The sequence below is a fragment of the Bubalus kerabau genome, chromosome 22 (assembly GCF_029407905.1).
Source record: "Bubalus kerabau isolate K-KA32 ecotype Philippines breed swamp buffalo chromosome 22, PCC_UOA_SB_1v2, whole genome shotgun sequence".
NCBI lineage: Eukaryota > Metazoa > Chordata > Mammalia > Artiodactyla > Bovidae > Bubalus > Bubalus kerabau.
In genome coordinates, this window is record NC_073645.1 from 43,983,567 (window position 1) to 43,996,677 (window position 13,111).

The 13,111-nt window shown below is 38.1% G+C and overlaps 1 protein-coding gene across 16 annotated transcripts in view; it reads right to left on the bottom strand.

Annotated features, from left to right (window-relative positions):
• The window catches only part of ATE1 (arginyltransferase 1), a 163,872-nt gene that overhangs the window by 69,213 nt on the left and 81,548 nt on the right, over nucleotides 1–13,111 (bottom strand). For all 16 annotated transcript variants that reach the window (XM_055559998.1, XM_055560008.1, XM_055560007.1 and 13 more), the window contains one exon: nucleotides 11,052–11,151. In XM_055559998.1, coding sequence (XP_055415973.1) covers nucleotides 11,052–11,151 — 100 coding nt within the window. The remainder of the gene's footprint in view (nucleotides 1–11,051; nucleotides 11,152–13,111) is intronic.

Consider the following 13,111-nt stretch of genomic DNA (forward strand, 5'->3'; position numbering starts at 1 on the left):
TAATCTTACTTGTTTCTGTTGCTCCTTGTAAGAGACCTCAAGATTTGCTAGAGATAAATCGCATTGTACAGAAACATTAAATTACCTTTAAGCTGACATAAAGGCCACACATAAGCCCCCAAAGAAAATTTAAGACAGTCCTGGGGTCATCAATAAGCTTATGGCTGCACAGGGTCATGAATTAGACACGAGAAACTTCTCTCTGGTGTGTCATACAGGATAGTTTATTTCAAGACTGTTATGGTGAACCCACAATTAATCTTTCTGGCAGTTCCTTTTTGACAGCAGTAGTCAAATTACCTGCAGTAACTCAGCAACTGTAAAGCCCTACAGACTTCAATGGCAAGTAGGTAACCCCTGAAAACAGGATTTCTCAAGCCTTAGCACTACTGATATTTTGAGCACAGAATTCTTTTTTGCTGGAGACTGTACACTGTAGAATGTTTAGAGGCATCCTAGCCTTACAATACACAGTCCACATCAAAAAAGAATTCTCTGGCTCAAAATACCAGTAGCATACATACCTCTCCCCCACTGGCTCAATTGGGACAATCAAAGTTTTCAGAAATGAGATGAGGTGGGGACAGGGGCACAAATCGCCCCTGATAGAGAACCACTATTTTAGGATAAGCGGAAATAGGAACTCAGTCAAAGCTAGGTCATGAAACAAATTAATGTTATTAAAATAGTATTTAGGTTATATACTTATATAACTATCAAAATCTATAATTATACTTCCTATAAAAAATTCTTTATACTGTATTCTGTTATTTGAAGGGTTTTACAAATTATTAACTTTATTCAAGTAGATAAATTTCTAAATCAATTTTAAAATAAACTTTTAACTCAAATATAAACCACATATTATACAGCACTATCACTGCAGAATTACAGATGTTTTAAATAATTTGCAATGCTTTGTCAATTTAAAGAAAAAAGCAAATTCAAGAGTACCTTCACTGATCACCTGAAAATTCAAAGTAACTTTCTCATTATTCTAAAAGTAAACATTTTAATAAACTTACATTTCACTAACCTTGCCAAAGTTATAAAAAGATCTATTCTGTAGAAATCCCAAATGGGGCCACTTTATTTGGCGTAGATATGTACTTTCCTTCTAACCCATAATCAAATTATTCAATATTCTTTTATCTCCATCCAGCCATTTAAAGATATACTGAACATTTACTATAAATCAGGGGTTGCTGCTACAGTAAGTAATAAATGAGCTCAAACTCCATCTTTCAAGAAGCTTAGAGCCAAGAGAGACAGGAAAACAAGCAGTTGTAACACAGAAAGTTAGATGGCATCATTGACTCAATGGACATGTCTCTGAGCAAACTCCGGAGAGAGCGAAGGCCAGGGAAGCCTGGAGCGCTACAGTCCACGGGGTCGCAGAGCTGGACACAACTGAGTGACTGAACAGCAACAACAGCGTAACACAGCGCAGTGCATGTCAGGTATCAACACTGCAAGTTGCAATGAAAACACATACTTGTATGTAGGAGAGTCGGGCAGCATTTCAGAGTGGAAACAAACCTAAGATGACTCTTGCAAAGCAAAAAGAAGAGGAGGATATAACAGTTTTAATACATGGGGGAGGAAAAGGTCTTTTTAGAGCATGTTACTGAAGCCAGAAGACATAGAGAAAAAGGATTATTAAATCAGGCTATATAAAAATTTAAAACTTTTGTATGATCACACATATATATACACATATACATACCATAAACAATAATAAAGGCAAATGATAAAATGGAATGTGACTGCCAAATGATGTTTGGTATTACAACTATTAATAAAGAGCTTTTCATTGTGTTTTAATCATTTGAACTGAATTTGCATACAATGTATCATCCTGTTTAAAGAGATTCTCCACAGCTTTTATTTTCAAAAGTTATTTGGAAGAAATGTACAAGTGGAAGTGACTTATCTGCACATCATTCATACTTAAGTCAAGTATTCCCTGTAGGACCGACCAATATAATTCTAAGTGAGGAATTTGGTTATTTAATGGAATCAATGCTAAGTGTGAAAAGGTAAAGCTAGGATACTTTACCATAGCACAAATATAGTGATGGAAATAACTGACATGTTTATTAAACTAATGTATGTGCTGGACAGTACCCTTAAGAAACTAAAAGTAATTATACAGTTGGAAAAAAAATTCAGTCCTGACCTCTGACCCAACCATACACAAAAATCAATTTCAGACAGATTACTGAATTGTGAAAGGTAAAAGAAGAAAATACAAAAAAAAAAAAAAAAAACCCATTTCCATGGCCACAGGGTGGGCAGATTTCCACTGAACAAGACACAAAAGCAATAACATAAACCAGTCTACATGAAAATTAGAAATTTCTGCTCATCAGAAAGAGAAAAGGTAAGCATTGAGTGGAAGAAGATATCTGTAAAATATTTATGCAACAAAGGATTATACCCAGAATATATAAAGAATGTCTACAAGTACTGGAGATCGACATTCCAGGAGATAAATGGGCAAAAGGCACGAACAGATGCTTTACATATGGCCAACAGAAAAATGACAAGATGCTCAGCATCGCCAGTCAACAGCAATGCAAATTAAACCCACAATGCACCATCCTTGCTCCACAGCACCATCCTTGCTCCACAGCTATCAGAAGGTCTGCTGCTGGTGAGAGTATAAATTAGTATAATCTGTTAAAAACATGCTATGCAATATGAACTAAACCTGAATATTCCCACAATCTTCAATCTAGTCTATATGTGTGAGAAATGCAGACATGTTAATGAACGGACATGTAAGAAATGTTCAAAGTTGCAGTTATATATTAGCCAAAACCTAGAAACAGTCCAACCACAACAGAATGAGCATAAAGGCGTGAAAAGCAACCACACACTGTACACACGAGAATGTGGGTAAATCTTACAAATGTACTGCTGAGTGAAACAAGCCAATCACAAACTAAAATACACCAAGTGATTCCACTCCTGTCAAGCGTAAAAACAGGCATGATTAGTCTTTTGCAATTGCCTTTGGGAGTGAGATAACAATCAAGGGGGACATGAAAGAGGTTTGTGGGGGACTGGAATGTTCTGTGTCGATCTTGGTGCTGGTTGCACAAGTGTGGTCACCATGTGAACATCTGTCAAGTTGTACGCTTAAGAACAGTACACTTTTCCATATACACATCACACTTAGATGACAAGCTGACTTAGAAAAGAAACAACTACAGACAGGCAATTCATGGAAAGTATAAACTGTACTCTGAGATGGGACTCAGATTTTCCTGAAGCTCAGTGTCTCTGTGAGAATGGCCTGCAGAGAAAGCCAGCCCTCACTTTAGTTCCTCCACTTCTTGATTTTAACCGTGCAGGTGGGTGCCTGCCTTCCACATGTCATGCGTGTCAGTAAACTCACTGAGCACCTTCTCTTTGCCAATGGATTTGGTAGGCCCTGGGGACAGTGACAGGTAAGACACAGTTTGCTCAAGGAACTGACAAGCAGGGACCATGTGTGATCACTTTCCTCTTGCCCTGGCATCCAGCGTGATGCTTTATACAGAGCAGTCCTTCCATGAACGCTGGCTGAGAGCACGCCTGCAACAGCAGAGCACAAGGGGAGCCACAGATGAAGCACTGAGCCAGGACCAAGGTCACAGGACCGAGGTGGTTCTCCACGGGTGGAGTGGGCGTGGGTCCAGGTGGGAGGCACAGAGAAGGCTTCCCTGAAGAGCAAGTGCCCATGCCGGGTCTGGAAAGGGAGGAGGGATGAGTGAGATCCCTTTCAGATGCAAGAAACGCAGGGTCAGGTGGGAAGGAAGGGCAGTTCAAAGGTACCTACAACAGCACGGGGAGTCAGAGAACAGGGCTCTCTAAAGGAAGATGGCAAACAAGTAGGTTAGGGCAGAACTTGAGCTTGAGGATTTTTTAAAAGCTCCAAAGATGATTCAGGTTTTTCAAAGATTTAGGAATCAGGTTCTGTACCAACCTTTCCATTTCACTGTGGAAACGGACATGAGGAAAAGGATGGGGACGATCAGGATTTGATCAACCGTGTTCTTATTCCCCAGTTAATGTCTGTCACTGCTTTCACTTTCTAGTGGTTTAGTCACTAAGTCGTGTCTGACTCCTGCAACCCCATGGACTGTAGCCCGCCAGGCTCCTCTGTCCATAGGGTTTTCCAGGCAAGAATACTGCAGAGGGTTGCCATTTCCTTCTCCAGAGGATCTTTCCAACCCAAAGATCGAACCCAGGTCTCCTGCACTACAGGCCGATTCTTCACCAACTGTGCTACCAGGGAAGCACCAGTTAAAGTTTACTTTTACTTAATATGCAAGCATTTTAGGTTTCTCCAAAATAAAAAGTTATATATACCTCATTGTAAGTCTGATAAACGATGCCATTTATATGAATTTCAATTCTTACAACTCTCCTTCAAGTTGCTAAAATTATAAAATGTGAATTAAAGCAAATTCTGGGCAGGAATCACACTGAGCGTTAATTTTCTCATCTGCAATGAGCAGCTTAGAACACATGACCATGCTTTTGACTCTAATGTGGTGAAATTCCACGTGTGACAACTTTAAAAACAAGAATACATGATGAGCGTGTCATTCTTTTACCTCCTACTGCCTGGAGGAGCCATCAGAAATCCCTTACTACAGTTACTCTGTGGTCATTTTTTCTGACCACGTCTAGTTCACTGGACACTTATTTTAACATCAAGAAAAATAGATGCTGAATCAAAAATTCGAGTGGTTTGTTCTGTGCTACGGGTAACTGATGAGATCATCTGTATTTCTTTCAAGCCAGCAGTAGCGAAGTCACTACCACAACCACTCAAATACATCGCCCTGGGTTTCAAGACTGCAGTAAAATAACATTTGTTAATTTGTCTGGTCAGGAAACTTTGAACAGTTTGGGAGCTTGGGGATCTCAGCAGTACAGGATTCTGCACATGCAGCTCTGTAAATGCCAATTTTTTTTAATTTTAGGTGCTTTTATAACAATAATAACCTTCTTTTAGGCAAACTCCTACAGAATTCCAGAAGTGCAGTTTGACCACAGTCAAGCCGAGGCACTGAGTTTAGGAATGATTAATCACTGATGAATTAGCCTTTTGTTCCTTTTCTGACACTTCTGAACTCCTTCTGATGTTTCAACTATCTGATGTCTGGCCATGTCATGATACCAAAGCCGACTGCCTGAATCACTGTTTACATTGGCCTGCACACAAATCTGGATAAAGAGCTCAGTAAAAACACCTACTTCAGATCACAGAATAGCCTTATGTTTGCAGTCTGAGGGACAACATGGAGAAGAAATTGTGAACAGATATTTGTACATCCACGTTCACAGAAGCATTAGTCATAACATCCAAAGGGTGGAAGCACACCAAGTATCCATCAATGGATGCATGCATATACAAAATGCGGCATATACATACAATGGAATATTATTCAGCCTTAGAATGAAATTCCGACACCTGCTACAACATGGATGAACCTTAAGCACAAGCTAAGTGAAATAAGTCAGTCACAAAAAGATAGACAATGTATGATTCCACTTATATGAAGTACCTGCGGCTGCTAAGTCGCTTCAGTCGTGTCCGACTCTGTGCGACCCCATAGACGGCAGCCCACCAGGCTCCCCCGTCCCTGGGATTCTCCAGGCAAGAACACTGGAGTGGGTTGCTATTTCCTTCTCCAATGCATGAAAGTGAAAAGTGAAAGTGAAGTCGCTCAGTTGTGTCCGACTCTTAGCGACCCCATGGACTGCAGCCTACTCTGCCCATGAGAAGTCAAATTCAGAAAGTACAATGGTGGTTACAGGGTCTGGGGGAGAGAGGAATGCTGAGCTATTAGTAATAATGCAGCTAGGGGAATGGGGAGCTATTGCTTAATGGGATCAGAGTCTCAGTTCTGCAAGGTAAAAGGAGTTCTAGAGATGGATGCTGGTGATGGCTATACAAACAGCACGAATATCCTTAATACTTCTGAACTGAGCACTTAAAATAAGATAAATTCTGTTATGTACATTTTATCACAATTAAAAATTGTATTTAAAAAAAAAAAAAGACACAGCAGAGTATATCATCTCTTCTGATTCTAGACACCACTGATGGCTTATGATGTCGGAAGGCCAGCAACCACCCTGGAACTGAGAGAGGAGCAGACAAAGACAAGCATTCCTGAGGACAGAAGCCAGAAAACCATCCCATCCACCCTGACTCCACAGGACAGTTCCTCCAAGGAGAAACTCTCCTAAGTTGAAGATATAACTTCCATTCATTACAGCCAGGTCCTGAGTCTCCAGATCAGAACTGATTTATGCCAAAACAGTAGCAACTCCCATTAAACCAGTCACAATTATGGTAACAGTTAAAGTGAACAATGACAACACAACAAATCAAGACAATTTTCTTTTCTATTTTCCAGCCCTCATTAAATTCCTCTGTGACTATTCTGTGCCTTCTTTTAAGACTATGGCCATAGACAAAACCTATATGACCAGGTACTATTTACATAAATCAACCTTTATTTAAAATATATACAAAGAGAGAACAATAAAACCAAAATAATTTAGTAACAATGCATTTTAGAGAATCTTACGCACAAGAATAGAACTGCTATCACCTAGCAAACCATGAGTGCTCTGAGAGGAGGCTCTATAGGCACACATGTCATCTATGTAACTACAAAAATGACCACGTGGTGATTTTTATCTTGCAATGCTCAACATTAGCAAGACAAGCAAACTCAAAATGTGTCATCATGTTAACAAATGCCTTGTAAGCCCAAGTCTGGGTATTAAATGAAATGCTGTATGAAGATGAATTCTTGTAAGCCAAGTGGGGGGCACATCTGTAGGTATGACCACACGTATGAATTTAGCAACTTTGCCAAAACTCTCTCACACTGAGCTGTCAGCAACTTCACAGATCAGTTCAGCTCAACTCAGGACACGAGTCTGCACAGCTCAACACAGAATGACTTTCATCTACGTGGAAATCTACAACTGTATCTACTCATTTCCACCCTACATCACGTATTTCAGCCATCTGCTGCTGAATAAGAAAACCACCCCAAACTTAAGAGGTTTAAAACAACAATTAATTATACCTCATGATTCTGTGAGTTGGCTACAGCTCAGCTAGATGGTTCTTCTGCCCCTGTCTGTTCAGCTCAATCAGGCAGCTGCATTCAGTTAGTTGTTTGGCATTCAGCTAGTTGCCTGGCTGGAGCTGAAACATTCAAGATGGCCTGAAGCTTCCCAAGTGGCCTCTCATGCCAGTAGGCTATTTGGACCTTATACATGATGACTGGCTTCAAAGACCAAGGAAGCAAAAGCTGTCTGTCTTCCCCTTCTTAAGGCTTGGGCCTGAAATCTCAGACAGTTACTTCTGTGCTATCCTATTAGTCAGCGCAGGTCACAAGGCTGGATCAATCCTGATGGATGGAGCAACACGCACAAACAGAGTGCAGGGTAAGAGGAACTATGACAGAAGCTCTGGAAACCATCCATCAAATGATGGTCGTTCCCACACATAAAGATAGGCTCTTCACTTCAACATGTCTTCAGGACAGCACATTATTCAATAAAAGAGAACAGGTCAAACCAGCTCTTGGTGTATTTCAAACGTATTAAATACTTTAATTTGCCCTACATTATAAATGCATTATATGGTGAAGATTATAACTTAATACATCTAAATCTATACCAGAAAACTCAAATGAAACATTGTCCCAGTTTTAGGTATAGTCGCTTGGTGCCACTTTATGTCCTGCATTACAAGTATGTGCCCCCTCAGATGTAACCTCCATTAGACCAGAGCCCACATCTACACTGTATTAACAGCTGTATTTCCAGCGTCTAGTGTATACCAGGTACCTAAGAGACTACTTTTTCTTAGTTATTAAAAATACTCCTATTTTAAAATATATTCCTTCTTTCTTTAGTATCAGGTAAAAACCACTTCTGTATATTTTCCACCATATATTTTACAATATGGCTAAAAACATGTCACTACTAATCCCTGAACACTTAGTTATGCTCTAAGAAAGAAGATAATTTTAGCTATTACAGTAGTATGCTAAATTTATCCTCAATTCAATCTTGTAAGTGAGAAAAATTTTAATAGTCATTTAGTCATTTAATAGTCATTTAACTAGTCATTTTCTGCGAATTATCTTTTACTGGTCTTTAGTTTTACACATTTAACTTGAAATGAGAAATATTCAAGCTTGGACCAATACCCATCTTACAATTTCAAACAGTACATTTTCTGGTTGAAAATTCCCATCTGTGTTATTCTCTCAAAATGGAGGGTTCTGATCTGCTCAAAATATAATAAAAGATCCTTAAATGAAATGAAAATATTTTTACTCTTCAGTTACTTAAAATGACTTATTTTCAATCATGATGTAATGAAAACAATTTTCTTAAAACAATACAAAAATTTAAAACACCATGTTTTTAATGTTGAGGACCCAAAAGTGTTCAAACCACCATGCCAAGAAAATACTGGCTTTACAAAATTAACTTAATATTCAATATTTTATCATTATGATATTATCTCACAAATATTTACAAAGTCACTAAATATATTTCAAATTTTCAGAATTGTCTTTCCCAAGATACATGTGACTATGTATACATTATATTGGGATATATATGTGAATGTGAATATGATATAATATATTGGGAAAATTTAAACCTTTGCTTTTGAATGGTTACAGTGAGTGTTCCCATTACCTGCCTTTTCCACTCAGAGCTGCACTCTAGTTTTACAGGTTTAATACTGTTCCCAAATTTCCAACAGATATTAATATTGGGGATGTGGAAAAGCAAAGGTGAGATTCCTTTTTGTTATTCTTAAAATACTCCCAATATCTTCATATGTTTTACTCACTAGTATGAGTAATTAAAAATGGTTTAATAATTAAGAAATATCAAGTTTAGTAATACAAGCATACACCATTCTATTGCACTTTGCTTTACTGCTTTTTGCAGATATTGTGCTTTTTATAATTGAAGTTTGAGGAAACCCTGAGTCAAAAAGCAAGTCCATCAGCACTGTTTTCCCAACAGCATTTGCTCACTTCGTGTCTCTGTGTCACATTTTGCTATTTCAAACCTTCTATCAGTGAAAAGATCATGACTTGATGAAGATTCAGATGATGGCTAGCATTTTCAGCAATAAGTATTTTTTAATTAAGGTATATGTAAAAGACCTTAAGGTATATGTAAAAATACACTGTATTTTCAGATATACTGCTACTGCACACTTAACAGTATGGTGTAACTTTTATGTGTACTGGGAAATCAGAAAATCATGTGACTTGATTTATTGCAATACTTACTTTATTGCGGTGGTCTGGAACTAAACCCACAGTATCGCTGAGGTATGCTTGTATTTACAAAGAACTTTAGCCTGAAGAGAATATTAAAACACCGGGAAGTGCTAGCAAGCATTACTAGGTACTATTTCTAATAACCTAACATTTGCATCTCTTACCATGTTAAAAGCATTATACAGAACAAACTAAAATTACCAATTCATTAACTTATTTTGCTTCTGGGTTATTCCTTGAAACACTGTTAACATGCTTTATACATAAACTAATTAACATTTATAATATTTACACTGTTATGTACATTGTTAACAGCAGATAGGGCCCCAAAACACTCATAACAGCTATAGCTACAAAAGAGACTGGCTGGCTGGCTGGCTGGCTGGTGACTGCCCTCCCCGTCCTTTTTTATATGAATATATATGGCACTGTCACCTATTAATTCTTACTTAAATGCTCCTTCTCCATGAAATGTGCTTCCCTGTCATACGTACTCTCTTTTCGGGGGGGGGAGGGGTCTCTCTTCCCTTTTAATTAAACCCTTCCCTATTCCATACCTTATGCAGCAAACCCTACAGCCTCCTAGGCCACTTACCAGAGCACTGTACTGACCTGATTTTACATAAAATACCTGCAATCTTTATCTATACTACAAGTTTTAAGATGAAGGTTCATGTTCAAATCTTTACATATCTTCAGAGCTTAAAGCCGTGCTCTGAGTAGAGCAGAGGTATTTGGTTACTGTTATTATGGTGGGCAGGATGGCTGTTCCTTTATAATGTTCTATACTTTCCAGAGCTTTTAAAGTGGGCTACTAATACTTAGAAAACATCAAAGAGTTTCATTAAAGAGAGTCGTAAAACTTAACATCAAAAAACAAACAGCTCAATTAAAAAATGGGCAGAGGACCTGAACAGACATTTTTCTAAAGAAGACATACAAATGGTCAACAGGCACATGAAAAGATGCTCAACATCACTGATCACTGGAGACGTGTAAATCAAAATCACAATGACATATCACTTCACACCTGTCAGAATGGCTGTTATCAAAAAGACAACAAATAAGTGTTGACCAGGATGTAAAGAAAAGGGAACCCTCATACACTATAGGTGGAAATGCAAACTGGTACAGTCACTATGGAAAACAGTATGGAACTTTCTCAAAAAATTAAAAATAGAACCATCACACAAATCTGGCAATTCCACTTCTGAGTATTTTTCCAAATAAAAGTACTAATTCAAGTAGATACATGCACCCCTACATTGACTGCAATATTATTGGCAATAGCCAAGACACAGAAGCAACCTCAGTGCCCATCAAGAGAAGAATGGATAAAGACAGGTGTGTATACACACACACACACACACCCCCCCCTTGAGGATGTACCTTAAGAAGGTAGACTTTTAATGGATATTACTGTGCTATCCCAAGTAAGCAGGGTCTTACTGAAGTCCTAGAACAGCTGGGATTGTTACATCCTCAGTGAACTACAGATTAACCTATATTAAACAAATACTAAGTGCCTGTTGGTCAGGCACGGCTTTATGCAATGAAGAAGCTAGATTCTATGAAAAGTTTAAGACACATAAAAATAATTCATGATTTACATTAAAATATACAATCATGTTAAACTAACATGATGAAAAATTACAAAAGCACTAATTTTCGTAACTTGAATCTACAGAAGACACATATGAAAATCAACTTTACCTTATATTTCATCTTGGGACATGAATGAATGTAGAAACCCATATAGTAATAGCTGAGTTGAGGTGTTTTCTCATGAAGTTGCCTAGTAAAAGCAATTTCTCTGCCAAAAGAATAAAGATGAAAGTACAGTTAAATCTAGTTCCAATTTCAAAGTACTATTTAATTTGGTAATATATTTGATCAAATCTGACATTAAGCTATCAAAAAAACCCAAGTGTTGCAAGAAAAACAATTTTAGAAACACTTTAAGACAATTTTTACTAAAGAGACACCAAAAAAACTGTATTATTTTGAGCAAATGCACCAAAGTTCTGGTTTGCACTTTAGTGGACACAGCAGTGTATAAAAACTCAAATGGCATAAAAGTACAAAGATCTATTTAATACAATTTCATGTCATTATTCATTATCACCTGGAGTTCTCAAAGACTGGGTGTATCAGGTTAAAAACAGTACAATAAATTTTAGAAAACTCAAAAACCAACAAATTTCAGTAAGAATGTTTTTATGACCCTTTATATGCAAACACTTTCAACTATAACATGTTACTCTTTCCTGTGTCCAGATGCGACTCGTTATTTTCGCTAAAACTAAAGAGCGGGAAAACATGTTACCTCACTGCTTTTTCTCTACTTGTTGGCACAGGCAAGGATTAATTGAACAAAGAAGTTGTCAGCAATGCCTATGCTTGATATGGTTTTAATTTGTATCCGGATAAATCTGGGCACAGAATTCTATCCTATTTGCTCAACTGAATGACCGCTTGCATTGGAGAAGCTTAAGCAAAATTTCAGTACATTTCTGAAGTATGAGAACAGCTGTTTTGTTTTTATGTTTGTTTCCCAAAGGTTTTAATTTCTTTTTCTTTGTTTTTAGTAGCAATGGATGCTTGAAATCCAAGGAGAGGTTTATTTTTTAAGGGAACAGTCTGTGCATTTTGCAAGCTCTAATTTAAATCACTGAAGGGCTGATACTCTAAAAGTTCATCTTTTCAACAAAAGTATCTCTAAATCCAAACAGACTTAACATAATGAGGCTAAATTAGAAGAGATCCTATTATTCCTAAAAGTAATTCACTCTCAAAGTTCAACCAGGGAAGAATGCACTGATACTGAAATGCAGGACCACCCAGCTCTGAAAAGGACTGCCCAGCCCTCCTTCACTCAGCCCTGTTCATCTCAGTGAACTGCATCACCACTCCACCCCTAAGCTGTTCAGACCCTAAGCCTATGAGCCATCCTTAAAAGATTCACCTCCAGCATCCACCCATCAACAAGTCCAGCTGGCTCTATCTCCAAATACCCTGAATCGGACCACTTCTCACCACCCCCACCTCAGATACTTTGGTCCAAGCCACCATTATGGCTCTTGGACAATTCTAACAGCCTCCAAACAGATTTCCAGTTTCCACTATTGCCCTCCATAACCCCAGAGAGCAATCTAAGCAGTCTTTTATTAATTATTAATCAGGTGAGGTAACTTCACATTAGGCTGGTGTCACACTCACATAAAATGGTGGCGAGTTCTGACAAAATGTGGTCCACTGGAGAAGGGAATGGCAAACCACTTCAGTATTATTGCCTTGAGAACCCCATGAACAGTATGAAAAAGTAAAAAGATACGACAATGAAAGATGAACTCTCCAGGTCGGTAGGTGCAAATTTGTCCTTGGAGTACAGAATGAAGCAAGGCAAAGGCTAATAGAGTTTTGCCAAGAGAACTCACTGGTCATAGCCCAATATGCTACTAGATATCAGCGGACTAATAACTCCAGAAAGAATGAAGAGACAGAGCCAAAGCAAAAACAACACCCAGTTGTGGATGTGACTGGTGATGGAAGTAAAGTCCAATGCTGTTAAGAGCAATACTGCACTGGAACCTGGAATGTTAGGTCCATGAATCAAGGCAAATTGGAAGTGGTCAAACAGGAGATGGCAAGAGTGAATGTCAACATTTTAGGAATCAAAGAGCTAAAATGGACTGGAATGGGTGAATTTAACTCAATGACCATTATATCTACTACTGTAGGCAAAAATCCCTTAGAAGAAATGGAACAGCCAT